Source organism: Camelus ferus, chromosome 6 (assembly GCF_009834535.1).
Source record: "Camelus ferus isolate YT-003-E chromosome 6, BCGSAC_Cfer_1.0, whole genome shotgun sequence".
NCBI classification, from domain to species: Eukaryota; Metazoa; Chordata; class Mammalia; order Artiodactyla; family Camelidae; genus Camelus; species Camelus ferus.
Window position 1 is genome coordinate 19,384,068 of NC_045701.1, and position 14,309 is coordinate 19,398,376.

The window sequence follows — 14,309 nt, forward strand, 5'->3', positions numbered from 1 at the left end:
GCAGCCAGGGCAGCCTGGCCAGGAGAGGGAGAGGCACGCTCACCTTGAGTCTCCACACCCCACCTGGCCCTCCCGGCTCTCCTGATAGCAAGAGTTTAAGGGACATTTCAGGACTGGTCGACATTACGGCTGGGTGAGAATCCCCCACTGATTACCAAGTGTTTCAAAGGAGCAGGGAGCTGCAGCACAGCAGTTCTCAAAGTGTGGTCCCCAGACCAGAGGCCTCAGCCTCACCTGGGAACTCGTTAGAAACCCAAATACTTCTGTCCCACCCCAGAACTACCAGAGCACACACTTTGGGTTTGGGGCCCAGCAATTCACATTTTAATGTGCCTTTCAGGAGATTCTGATGCACAGTTCAAATGTGAGAACAGTATTTCTACTGAAAGAACCAGCCAGATTCCCGGTGTCGTTTTGGGAGGACTTGGTTTGGGGACATGGAGGGCTCCCTGCTCTCTGGGTAGGCTCTGACACCCCCGAGGCAGAGGAGCTGGCCAAGCGTATACTAATCCTGCTGTAAAGTCAACAGTACCTTCTCCTGCCTCACTCGGTTACAGCCTTGCCCTGGAGAGGATTGACGGCGGGTTGGTGTGGTTGCTATGGTAACCCTTGTATTCTGCCCAGGCCCTTCCTCTGCGGGTGGTAATATCTGCATCACAAAGACACTAAGTAAACCCCGTGTCCGGACTTGCTCCCAGGTCTCTCCACACTGGAGCCTGGGGAAGCCTATTTGTTATCACTGCAGGGACAGACTCACCTGCAAGTCCTGGCCCATTTGATCTTGTTGGTGTGTTTCTTACAATCTTCAGTACCTTCCAATTTCCTGTTTTCAGAAAAGAAAGCAAGTAAAATGACATATATAGTTGTGGGGAGATTACGCCATGTGGTGGAAAAATTATGCCAGCCTCTGTTATTTCTTAAGGTGAGATAGAAAATAAATGTGGAGCAGATTTTTTTTTGGATGTTGTAATTCACATACCATAAAATTCACCCTTTTTTAGTGTACAGTTTGGTGAGTTTTAATTTAAAAAGTAAACCGTACCACAAGAGCACTTTCTAGGGGGATAGAAATGTTCAGTAGGTTGTTTTGCATGATGGTTTCATGCGTGCAGATAATTTTTAAAACTCTTCTAACTGAATCATTAAGACTTGCTCAGTTTATTATATCTAAACTATACCTCAATTTAAAAAATAATTTAAAAAGTAAATGGTGGTTCTTCAAAAAAAAATCTGAAACAAAATTTGAGAAATGTTCAGTGGTTGACTCAATGAACTTGTCTGCAAAATAACAAGCAAACAATAGGTCCCATTTACCTTGTGGTATGAATCCCCTTCTCGTTAATGTTGATAAAGGAGAATTCAGATAAGCAAAAGCATTATAAAATAATGTGAGCAGGTTACTTTACCTGAAGCAATACAACCTTAACAAACACCAAGAGAACAGTATCAATTTCATGATTACACACAGCTGAGAAAAGGAACAATCACGTGTATTACTTGATGTAAATACCCAAAAAATGGAGTTTAATTTTTTAAACAGAATAGCCTCTCTCCAAATAAGCAGTATCTGATTACACATGTATTATAAGTCATACCAGGTGAATGAGCAAGTCGGTTTTAGCGTGTCGGCAAGAGTTATAAAATTGGGGGTTTTCCTTAATTTTATTCTAATTTTCATTTGAAAATTGCACAGAGGCACAGATGCACAGAGGCAAATGATGTAGTAAAACACTACCAGAACAAAAAGAGAAACTAAGCCTTAGTTTCTAGGGAGAAATTACATAATTGCTTGAGGCAACGTTGTATGCATGGGGGGGGAAGCTATTATAAGGGATAATTACCAGAAAAACCACCCAATTCCTATAACTCTCTTAGGTACAGGCACTCAACTTCACCCCCTTTCCTTGTTCAAACCACGTCATTTTGGAATATGTGATGTGCTTGTGGAATGTAGTGATTACTACATATAGACAGTTGTTTCTAAGGACATATTTTTATAGCCTACATATAAATAATTATTTTTGTTATTATGTCTTTTCTAGATGTAAGACCAACTCGGTAGGCATATAGGCAGGGATTCTTATCTTTAGGTAGGTATTGTGTAGGTGAGAGTAAAGGTGAGTTGCATTTATCTTTGGGTGTGTTCGTGCTCTGGCAAAGGTTTGTAACTTGGGCGTTGTGAACCAAAGGTGCGCCAATTACCAGAAGTAGGTATGTGTGAATTCCAAACAGGCAACGTTCTCACTCATGAAAAGAATGTAATTTTTAAACACATGAAGAGCTTTCCACTTTACTGTGATAATCATTTTTTTTTAAAAGAGAGAAGGGAATACTTATTGAACAACTAGCACATGTTAAACACCATGTTAGATGCTCTATTATCCCACATCATCTTCACAACTAACCTGAGCAGGTACAAATCAACCCAGTTTCATAGACCAGGAGTCTGAGGTACAAAGCAACACAGGTAGTAAGTGGCAGAGTGGTCTGATTCCAGAGCCTGTCATTTCGTTCTCTACCACAAAGTCTGCACTAAAATGCCAGAGAATTTCCCCAAGAAAATAAAAAATAATGGTGAATATTTAATTAGACCTCACTCCAGCTTTAAGTGATACAGAGTGACTTTTTTTTATTCAGAAAGCTTATTTTACGTCTTTTTTTTTTATGAACGAGTATTCACATCTTATTTTTATGAAAGAGAGAATTATAGGTGTTTGTTTCAGGCTCAAGGCCAGAAAGTTGAAAGGACTCTGGGCTTTAGCTTAATTGCAAGCTGGAACAATATCTGGAAAAAACTGGAACCAACAAGGGAAGGGCACTCCTTCCCTGGGCTCCATGAGGCATCTCCTGGTTCTCCTTCCGAAACTATTTCTCTCAATCACTGTCTGGGACCAAACCCGTCCTCCATGATAACATTCCTCTCTGTTCAGTCTTTATATCACTTTAGATGCCCTCTGTCTTCTGCAGGCAGCTTCACCCATGCCCTGGCTTTTACATCCCTTGAACTGTCTCCAGCTCACACCCCTTTCCAGTTTTCTTAGACAGCTCCCTGGGCTCTCCAGTGGACAATTTCAAAGGCTAACTCATTCCTTACCTCCCCATCCCGTGAACATTCCATTTCCTCCCTCCTGTATTCCCTGTCTTGGCACCACCACCCACCCAGCTACCTGGGTGAGAAGTTTGGCAGTTATTTCGGACCTCCCCTAGGAACATCCAATAAGCCTTGAGGTCTTCTCGTCAATCATGTTTCTTGCCATTCCCTCTGCCACTGCCTTGGTTAGTTATGGCACTCACCTGTACCTTGGACCACTGGCAGCAGCTGGTCTCTGGCCTCCAACCAAAGTTCCTTCTGGTGCGCACCCCACCTCTAGCTGATATAGCCAACACTCCATTAAGGAAACTGTATTATCTCCTTCTCCATCTTCAAACCCATTTCTGGTTCCTTTGTGCCTAGAAGATACTAGCATAAAAGGCCCTACACACTTCACCCACCCCACCTTAACGCCAATATTAAATTCCATGTACTAAACCACTCCAAGTTTACAGAAGATGTGAGATTTTAGCCCTCTTTGCCTTGGTAAATTTCCTCTAGTTCAACTGCCTTGCTGACTTCTAATTATTGTTTTTTGAAGAAACCAGGCTTTCAGGGAACCATCTTCCTGGGGGAGCCTTCCTTTGTACCATGTGCTTGTTTCTGTCCTTGCTTCATTGTCACTGTACTGCTTGGATCTGTTCACAGGTGCGTCTCCCTTTCCCACTTCAGATCCTTGAGGCCAGCACAACACCTACCACACAGTGAATGGGCAATGACCGTATGACTTCCTAAACACTTAAATTATATGAAAATGTCATTATTGTAGTTCAAATTTTAAAAGTTCAAAGTCCACATCCAAGAGAATCTTATCCAGATCGAGCTCTGCAGAGACAGCAATCCTACTACACAAGCTCCTTGGGAATCACTTTCATGACCACATATCCATCACGTACTCAGTACAACAACCTAACAACCAAATGCAACAAGTGAAACTTGGATTCTGGACTTAAAAATACAGTTATAAAGGACAATGAGAGGAAATAGAAATGGATTTTATGTTAGGTGACAGGACTGAATTAATGTTAATTTTCCTAGGAATAATAATGATATAACAGGATGGTATGGGCACAAAAAACAGACATATGGATCAATGGATCAGACTAGAGAGCCCAGAAACAAATCTACACACCTATGGTCAATTAATCTTCAACAAAGGAGGAAAGAACATACAATGGGAAAAAGACAGTCTCTTCAGCAAATGGTGCTGGGAAAACTGGACAGCAGCATGTAAATCAATGAAGTTAGAATATTCCCTCACACCAGACACAAAAATAAACTCCAAATGGCTTAAAGATTTAAACATAAGACAAGACGCCATAAACCTCCTAGAAGAGAACACAGGCAAAACATTACCTGACATAAATCTTAGCAATGTTCTCCTAAACCGTCTACTCAGCCAATAGAAATAAAAGCAAAAATAAACAAATGGGATCTAATTAAACTTATAAGCTTTTGCACAGCAGAGGAAACCATAAATAAAACAAAAAGACAACTTATAGAATGGGAGAAAATATTCCCAAAGGATGTGACTGACAAGGGCTTAATTTCCAGAATATACAAACAGCTCATATAACTCAATAAAAAAAAAAAAACCCAATCCAAAAATGGGCAGAAGAACTAAACAAACATTTCTCCAATGAAGACATACAAATGGCCAATAGGCACATGAAAAAATGCTCAATATTGCTAATTATCAAAGAAATGCAAATCAAAACCACAATGAGGTATCACCTCACACCAGTCAGAATGGCCATCATTCAAAAGTCCATAAACAATAAATGCTGGAGAAAAGGGAACCCTCCTACACCATTGGTGGGAATGTAGTTTGGTGCAGCCATTATGGAAAACAGTAAGGAGACTCCTTAAAAAACTGAAAATAGACTTACCCTATGATCCAGCAATGCCACCACTGGGCATATAACCAGAAGAAACTCTAATTCTAAAAGATATATGCACCCCAATGTTCATAGCAGCACTATTTACAATGCCAAGACACGGAAGCAACCGAAATGTCCATTGACAGATGACTGGATAAAGAAGTTGTGGTATATATATGATGGAATACTACTCAGCCACAAAAAAGAATAAAATAATGCCATTTGTAGGAACATGGATGGACCTGGAGATCATCATTCTAAGTGAAGTGCATCAGGAAGAGAAAAAAAATACCATATGATATCACTTATACATGGAATCTAAAAAAAAAAAAGATACAAGTGAACTTACTTACAAAACAGACAGACTTACAGACAAATTTATGGTTACCAGGGTAAAGGGGGTGGGGAAGGATAAATTGAGAGTTCAGGATTTGTAGATACTATTATATTTAAAATAGATAAACAATAATGTCCTACTGTATAGCACAGGGAACTATATTCAATATCTTGTAATGGCTTATAATGAAAAAGAATATATATATATATATCACTATGCTGTACACCAGATATTAGCACATTGTAAATCAACTATACTTCAAATAAATAAATAAATAAATAATAAAAGAGCATAATATACAGAGAGATATAGCAAATGTGGCAAAATGTTAACTGATAAAAAGTGTGATTATTCTTTGTACTAATTTTTCCACTTTTCTGCATATTTGAAAAATTTCAGAATAAAACATTTGGGGAAAATGGTAAGAACATTACCAAAAATAAAAATCAGGGGAAGGGCAGGTGGGAGGGTACAGCTCAGTGGTAGAGCGCATGCCTAGCATGCCCAAGGTCCTGGGCTCAATCTCCAGCACCTCCATTAATAAACAAACAAACCAACAAACCTAGTTACCACCCCTGCAAAATAAACTAGTTAATTAAATGATAAAAATAAAGTAATAAAAAAATAAAAAATCAATTAAATCTTTTGACATTGAAGTGTCAGTATTACTTTTGGCCTTTCTCCCTCCCAAACCTGCAGCATGGTACCTTCCACTGCCAGGCTCACCCCTTAAAGCCTTTCTTTCATTTTTAAATTTTTATTTCTCTTTTCTTTTTCCACTTTATTTAAGAAAAAAAAATTGGAGGGGGTAATTAGGTTTATTTATTTTCAAATGGAGGTACCTGGGGATTGAACCCATGACCTCATGCACCCTAAGCACACACTCCACCACTGAGCTATACATACCCTCCCCTTAAAGCCACTGTATTTCAAACAGTTTTGTATTTCAAAGTTGAAAGTCACAGACATCCCTCTCAAAATACTGCAATTTGCTCTCCCAGTTGGCCGGTCATCCCAGGCTGTTCATTTTTATTTGCCTAAATGGTACATTGCTCTTTAGAAGCTTAAATAAAACTGTGCTTCCTACTTGGTCCATGTAATTTCTTGAGATTAACGATTGGAGATTTTCACAGGGGAAAACTTGAGGTGATAAGGAAGTAGCAGAAGTTGCAGAAGTAGTCTTGCTTTAATCCTTTCAGAATTGCCAAGTCTCTAGTAAGGTCTAGTGAAGTTTTTATTGCCGTGAAGGTGATTATAATTTAGCCCTTCTCTTAAACTTCTATTATATTCAGACAGAAATTAAGAAAAAAGGATTTATGATCTTTATTTAAAAGAGTTAATGAACCTAAGTATATACTCAAGGGAACTAAAAATACATGGCTACACAAAAACAGGTACATGGCTGTTCACAGCGGCATTATTCGGAACAGCCAAAAGGTGGAAACAATCCAAATGTCTGTCAAACGGTGGAAAACAAAATGTGGCATATCCATTTAGGGGAATTTTAGTCATACAAAGGGATAAAATACTGATACACGGTACCACATGGATGAATCCTGAAAATATTATGCTAAGTTAAAGGAGCCAGTCACCAAGGCCACATAATGTGATTCCGTTTATATGAAATGCCCAGAATAGGCAAATCCCTAGAGACAAAGTTTGTTGGTGTTTGCCTGAGGCTGAGGGCAGAGGGGTCAGAAATGAGGGAATGACTGCTAATGGGTACAGGGTTCTTTCGGGGGTGATGAAAATATTCTGCAGTTAGGTGGTGGAGATGGTTCTAAAATTCTGTGACTATACTAAATGCCACTCTATTATGCACTTTAATGGAGGAATACTACAGTGTATGAATTGTATCTCAATTTTTCAAAAAAAAAGTAAATGAAAAACTTTTCTATTTGGTCCCATTTTCAAGAACAGTTGAGGGGGAGCCCACGGAATGCTGGGTTTGACTGTACATTCGAGCTCCAAGTGACCACTGGTCAGAGTGAAGAGGAGGCCCAGATTTGTGGGGTGCTCTCCATCCTCCCTTCCCCAAGTCTCTCGGGAGCACCACTGTTAGTCTTGGCATCAAAGGGGCCAATCTCAGCACGCCCCAGTTTCCTAGCACCACCAGCATCCCAGCACTTCCTCCAAGACAATCCTCATGCGCGTCTCATACCCCCATCTCATCTTCATTTTCCTCACTTACCGTTTTTCATTCATCTCCGTCCAGAACTGGTTGTGTTCAATGCTTTATCTCAGCTGCACGAGAACCATACCAGACTAATAGTAGATGCTCAATAGATTTCTGGTGAATGAATGAACTTAGAAGAAAGTTTACACAGAAATCTGCACTGGGTGTTATTTTCAAAGATGAAGCACCACGCTTCAAAATGTGTTTTTCTCCATAGAAATGTGTATCTAATCTTTAAGAAATCTTGCTCAAATGGTATTTTATTGCAGACAATTAAATTCACAAAATTTTACACCTCTTAAGGAAAACAGGCATCATAAACACAAAAACTTCACTATGTAAAACTCAAATTTACAACAAGAAAATAAACATGGAGCTTAGTTTTGGACAATGTGGTTATTGTTGCACTACCTTTATAATTCCTCATCCAGAGTCCGAAAACGTAGGCAAGCCCTAAAAATGTAGCAGAAGCATTTCCGCACACTGGTATCCATAATCTAGTTTGTGCAGAAGTGTTTCCACTAGATTCATAGAGTGGAAGGAAAAGGCGAGGACTGGTCATCTGGTCGCACTTCGGACCACCTGCAACTCTTCAATGGGCTTCCATTCTTGGTTGATGGTTATAAGCTTTAAAAAAGAAACGCAGGAAAATAAAATTGTTTTGTTAGGATCTGTCCTTCATCCTCACATCCCCTTTAGGATTTGTCCACACTGCCCTTTGGGAAAAGCATAGCATCTGTAGTCAAAGAATCATCTCTTTCCATCTCTAAAATAGTAATATGGGCTGGTTTCTTTCACTCTGTCCCTCTAAAAAGACTCTGGGTTCCTGAGTACTATCGGATCAGAGGGAAAGGTCACATACATTTACCCTACTTTCACTTAACAGGTTCTAGATTTTAAAATTTCCTATGGTTTTATGAGAACTATAAGCTCAAAACGTGTGTCTGCTTCTTGTGTGTGGATGTATAATGCTCCGAGCAGAGAGGCAGGCACACAGCAGGCTCTTAAAATTTCCTCATTGTAATTACTCAGCGAAGGTACAGATGATCAAAGTTCCACAATAAGGGAAAAGGGACAGTGCCGTGGACAGTCCTTGACTTCCAAAGTACTCGCATTCAGAGATCCTCATTTATTCTCACAAGTTTTCTATTATTCCAGGAACGGGGAATTGTAGGTAATTTTAAAGATCCTAAATGTCTTTCCCTAAGTCAAACTGTGTTATTTGAAAGTTTGTTTTTAAAAAAAACAACTTTCTTGACAGACCTAACTAGTGTTCATCCCAACAGACTTTAGACTTTACTTGCAAAATATTTAAAATGTAAAAAATGTTTGCAATAGTCTTAAAATTAACTCATTTGAATCAGTGGATATTAGCTAGTTTTGCTTAAAGAGAATGTCGCTCCTGTTTTCTTTTCTTTTTTTTTTTTTTTACCACAATGGCCCGTATATTTACTTTAGATAAATAACGGGTAAAATGAGATTCTGTTACGGTAACAATAGAAGTTCATATTTGAGTGCATATTTATGGACCAGGCACTGGGCTAAAGGGCTCTCATCGATTTTATCTTCTTTAATCCTCTAAGCTCTGAGATAGAGCCCTATTATTGAGCCCATTTTATAGATTCTGAGAGCCTCAGAAGGCCAACTTGTCTAAAATCACCTGTGAATAGTGGAGCAAGGATTTGAACTAGATCTCTACAACTCCACAGCACTCTCTTTAACACCACACTAAATGGTACCCTGAAAGTGAAAGGGACTAAATCTATCTCTCTGACAAAGATGTTAAGGTTTGGGCTAAGTGTAAATCACATTTTGATTTTGCAATACCTTTCCAGGTACGGTAGGATCCACAGTTTCCCAAGGTTCTGGGTTTCCTTTTCGATCAATGCTAAAAGCAAAAGAAAGCTGATTAAATATTAAAGTAAGTGAAATTAAACCAACTCTAACACTGGATTTATAAATACACTAGGGACAGGCTCAGACTGCATACTTAGGCTCTCGTGGTTAATTGAAATTGATGGGAAATTCCTTTTAAAAGCTTCACAGTTTGGCTCAAACATTGAGAATCAATCCCTCTGCAGGGCAGGAGGTGTGTATTGCATTTATTGGGCTAGACTGGAGAATGTTCTCGTAAGCTGAAGAGCAGTGAAGGTGGAAGTACCAGGCTCAGAATGAGCAAATATGCTCTTGACCGGGGTTTATGGGAGGGGCAGAAGGGCTCGGCTTGAACTCTGTATGTGGTAAACTGCGGGGCGCTAGGTTTCTCTGCCAGATCCTAGCATTACTGCCCTTTCCAGCCCTGAACCCGGCCAAGATCAGTTTCAAGTCTCTTTCTTCCTCATATTCCAGAATACATGGCATTTTATCTTATATCCAGGGCTGAGATTAAGTTCATTGCAGACAACTGAATCTATTAACTCTACCACATTAGGAAACATCTTTCTAATAAACTGAAAATTTTAAATTTCATTAAAATGATGATTTAAGTTTAATGATGTATATCCCAAAAGACCATTTAAGAACTTGACATTTCAAAACTTCAGTTAAAAAAAAAAATTTATTCTGCTGCAGGAGAAAAGGAGGACGGCCAAAGGATGAAGAGATATTTAGATACAAGGAACAGCCTAATTGTGTTAATATCATCATTTAATAGCCTTCTGATATCTAAATGCTTTCTAGCCCTGACTCCAAGCTCACAATTTGACATTCTTATCCCGGGGGAAAAACAGGAAACTGATACGCATTTCATAAACTGAAGGTCAACGTAACACTGCTCAAAAACGTTTTTATAAATGATAAAAGCCTACTTACATCACATCGGTTTTCTTAAGAGAATAAAGAGCAAAAGACGAAGCTCCACCCGCTGCCAGCGTCGTGAAAACCACCAAAGGAATAAGCTAATAGAGAACAAAATATTCCTATGATTCAATGTCAAACACTTGAAATACAACAGAATAGCTATACATCAATTTTTAATATCTTCAAAGTTTGCATCATCTGCTCTTTAAAAATTAATATTTTTAGTCAAGATTTTCAATTGCTTTAAAAACTTACTTCCTTCTTTTTCATCAGGAGTTGGAAAAAACCCATGATGACTTCAGTGTAGAACGTCAAATCTAGAAAATAAAAAAAATCCAAGATACTGATCAAAACTCAGCTACTAGGACCCAATCTGGTGAGCGCCGAAGCGGCCAACGTATCCCAAAGTCATCCTTGCGCAGCTCCCCAGCACCTTCGCCCAAGGGCGGCTCACCTTGGGGACCGGGCGGGGCGAGGCAGCGCGTGAGGACGATGCTAACGCCCAGAACTGAATCCGGACCTCGGTCTCCTCGCCTTATATATGAACCACACCCGCTCCGGAAGGGCCGGCCAGAGCGTTCTGGTCACGCGGGGCCGCGCGAGGGGCGTGAGGGCCCTGACTCGCTTTCCCTGCCCGGCAACCACGCGCCCCCTGCAGGGCTCCGTGCCCGCAGACGCCGCGCAGCCGGCCGCGAGCGCCCCCTGCCGCCCGCCGCAGTGCTTACTTGCCGAGCCCGGGCTGGGCGTCGGCGCGCCTGCAAGAGGGTGGAACTGAGAATAAGGGGCGCTCTGACTGCCAAGGCCTGGTGAAAAACCAGCCCTTCTAAAAGGAGGCCCGGAAAAGGAGCCACAGAGCCGGGGATCCTATGGGAGGCTCCTGGGTGCAGGCAGGTAAACTAGAATTAGTCCAGTCACATTAAAAGTGAGGTAGCGCACATATGGAGGTAATTAAAATTGAAAGTTCGTTTTGAAATAACTCCCACAGTGTTCTGATTTTTTCCCTTAAAAAAATCAAGGATGAGGGAGAAGAAAAAGAATCAGCTGGAGAGGTTTCCAGCAGAAGATCTCTGAGATGACCCAGTAGGTTGCTTCATCTTGAGATCCCCCATTTAGCTGGCTCCTAAAGTAGCAGCCTAGCCTCACACATAGCGTGCAAGTGTCTGCAGAACCATGGGAATAATAATTAAATCAGGGTTTCTGTGCCAGCGTACCAGAATCTTCTAGACATTTTTGCAAGGTATGTTTTTTTAAGCTCGGAGATACTGCAGTCACATAGCCAGTAAGTGTTAGAGATGTGATCCGAACCCAGGTCTGTCTGGGAATAAACATCACTGTTCTTTTTTGCACCCCGCTCTTACTGCTACAATTAAGACAAGAGCGCAAGCCCAGTTATTTTAAAACGATTGTTTTAAAACTGAAGTTCAAACTATGAGTTAACGTTAAAAACGGAAACGTCTTAATGTTTTCTGAAGGGCTAGATCAAGCTGTTTCAACCTCATCTTAGTTCTAGTCATGGGCTTTGCATTCAAACTGACCTGAGCTCAGAGCCCACCCCACCCCTTATCACACTTTATTAGCAGACTGACTTCGAGGTAACTACTTAACCTTTATGAGACAGTTTATCAGTAAAATGGAGACAAACCTAGCTCAGGAGTTGGAAGAAATGTTAGAATGTGTGAAAAGCATGTAGCATTCTGCCTTGCCTGTAGTAGGCATTCAATAAATAGTAATTATTTTTTGCAAAGATTTGTTTTCTATAAAGCAGATCATAAATATAACTTCTCACTCAGTTACTCTGACAAGGATTTTTGTTGTGTAACCCAAGCTGTAAGTGGAGATGTTTGTCAATTACTGCAAAGAAAATTCAACATTTTCTGTGGTTCATATTGAATAGAATCAGAAAAGCGTTTTAATGCTCCTTCTGCAGAATTTCTAAGCTACTTTTGTCAGATTATAAAAAAAAAAGCCTCATTTTGTTACTTAAAGATAAATTTTTCTAGAGTAGAAAGAAGAGAAAAAGGAAATCTTACAGGAATATATATGGCCCACAAATTAAAATTAAAACGTGTAGCTCTTGCCTAGTACTGACCTTAAACTCAGAGCCCTGCTTTGCCAATGTTGTTTCTTTTCAAAATACAGTTTTGTAGTAGTTTAGGTGTTATTCTGAGAATGAGGCATGTTAAGAAGATAATAAAAACACAATTCCCTTACATAACGTTTCTTACAATTTAGTGCCCATGATCTGGTGCCAAAGACAGATGATTAATCCTGGCTGAAGGGGGTGGATCTGAGAAATCTTACCAGAGGTGAGTGTATTTGAACATACAAATAGAGAAAACAAATGTAAAAGGACATTTTGGGGGCAATTAGGGAAAATTAAATACAGATCAGATATGAAATAGTATTAAAGGAGTATTGTTGATTTTTGAGGTGTAATAATGGTATTATGTTTATGGTTTTTTTTAAATTTTTTAAAAGAGATTATGAAGATAATTAAGGAAGAAATATGATGTCTGGGATTTACTTTAAAATACTTTTAAAAAATGAAGCAAGTTTAGCAAAATATTAATTATTCAATCTTGGTGATAGATATGTGAGTTTGTTGTATTATTAAAAGTGTTTGAAAATATTCAGAAAAAACATTTTTTAAATTTATAAATTGTATATAGTGTTAAAATTCAGTGGAGTCAATTTGAAGATCTAATTAGCTTTATTGAACGGTTCATGAATTAGAAGGGCACTCTGAGGGGTAGTGCAAACAGGTTTTTATAGGCAGGAGGGTGGGACAAGAAGGCATCAGCAAAAGAAAATGATTGTTTCAAGTCTGGACTTGTTTGGGGAGGTTGAGGGGAAGAAACCACAAGGGTCTTTATCATGCAGAGTATCTCACTAGTGTTGATCAGGAAATTTCAGGTTTTCTGTTTTAAAGGCCACAAGGAGTGGGGGAGGCAAAGCTTAATGTTAGAGTGCAAGCTTAGCATGCACAAGGTCACAGGTTCAAGCCCCAGCACCTCCATTAAAATAAATAAATTTAATTACCTGCTTCCCAACTAAATAAAAATAAAAGGAGTTGTCAATGCTAATAAATAAATAAATAAAGGCCACAATGAGAATTAGGTCCAGAAAGCCACTCTCCTCTCCTCTCTTGGTTAAGCCCAGTTTTATGGAGCTTGCGGGAGATGCAAGGTCAATATAGTTTGGTCTTTCCCAGGATGATTAGCAGGCACAGTTCCCAGCCTTCAAGTCCTGGCAGCCTCCAAAGTAACCCACTCAGGATACTTACCAGCATTACCTGCTGCGGCTGCTCCAAAGCCCCAAATCCCATGGTAGAGCTTCCCCTCCCTACCCCAATTGCCAGAAACTTTTAGAACCTTCTCTAGCTGCTGCAGCCTAGGCTTACAGGGGCATGGAGCCATGGCTACGTGGTTCCCAACCTAGGAATTTAAGAAAAATATTAATTAAATATTTTTTGTTGGAATTCTTTCTGCCCATCCTTCAGCAGCTGCCTAGTTTTCAGGTTTCACAAATACTGGATTTGCTAAATTTTGGATGGTCTTGGCGTGTACCATATTGTTTAATGCTGTAATGTGGCTCAGAAAGGAGTTTGAGCTCAATGTATAGGGGAAAGCTGTTCACTCGTCCCAGGTACTTAAAAGCTTAAGTGTTTTCTCACCAATTAAGAACACACACGGCTTTTGGAAGCCGCCCAGAGTCATCCTCCCATCACATTGAAACTGAGTCAAAGAAATCTTTGCTTTGACCTCATCATTAACTGAGTTATTCAATGAGAGAAGACACGTGGTTTTTGTCCTCAGGGAGCTTCCAAAATTCTATTGAGAGGTTATAGCCACAATTTAAAGCCATTTTCAAACTAGGAGTTTGGGATTTGCAGATAAAAACAAAGAGATTTTCAAATCAAAACTCAGCCTTCTAACCAAAATGTGGGTACTAAATTTCCAGGGTGACCACTAGGAACTTTTTCTAGGAAAAAACAAGGGACCCACAGCTAGAGTCTGAGTGAAAGGG

The 14,309-nt window shown here is 39.8% G+C and overlaps 1 protein-coding gene across 1 annotated transcript; it reads right to left on the bottom strand.

The window, feature by feature from the left end:
• Positions 1 to 7,726: 7,726 nt before the first annotated feature.
• On the bottom strand, positions 7,727 to 10,836 carry C6H15orf48 (chromosome 6 C15orf48 homolog). The gene is made up of 5 exons (XM_006174739.3): positions 10,738 to 10,836; positions 10,539 to 10,600; positions 10,296 to 10,381; positions 9,312 to 9,372; positions 7,727 to 8,111 (listed from the first exon to the last, which is right to left on the bottom strand). Exons 2-5 carry the CDS (start codon positions 10,572 to 10,574, stop codon positions 8,043 to 8,045), a joined length of 252 nt encoding a protein of 83 aa, XP_006174801.1. The 5' UTR covers positions 10,575 to 10,600; positions 10,738 to 10,836; the 3' UTR covers positions 7,727 to 8,042.
• Positions 10,837 to 14,309: the final 3,473 nt, after the last annotated feature.

Excerpts from the sequence above, each read along its gene's own strand:
- C6H15orf48 (XM_006174739.3), bottom strand. The coding sequence starts at position 10,574 with ATGGGTTTTTTCCAACTCCTGATGAAAAAGAAGGAA. Across the intron at positions 10,382-10,538 it reads TCCTGATGAAAAAGAAGGAA|CTTATTCCTTTGGTGGTTTT; the intron begins GTAAGTTTTTAA and ends GTTCTCTATTAG. Across the intron at positions 9,373-10,295 it reads CTTAAGAAAACCGATGTGAT|CATTGATCGAAAAGGAAACC; the intron begins GTAAGTAGGCTT and ends TTTTGCTTTTAG.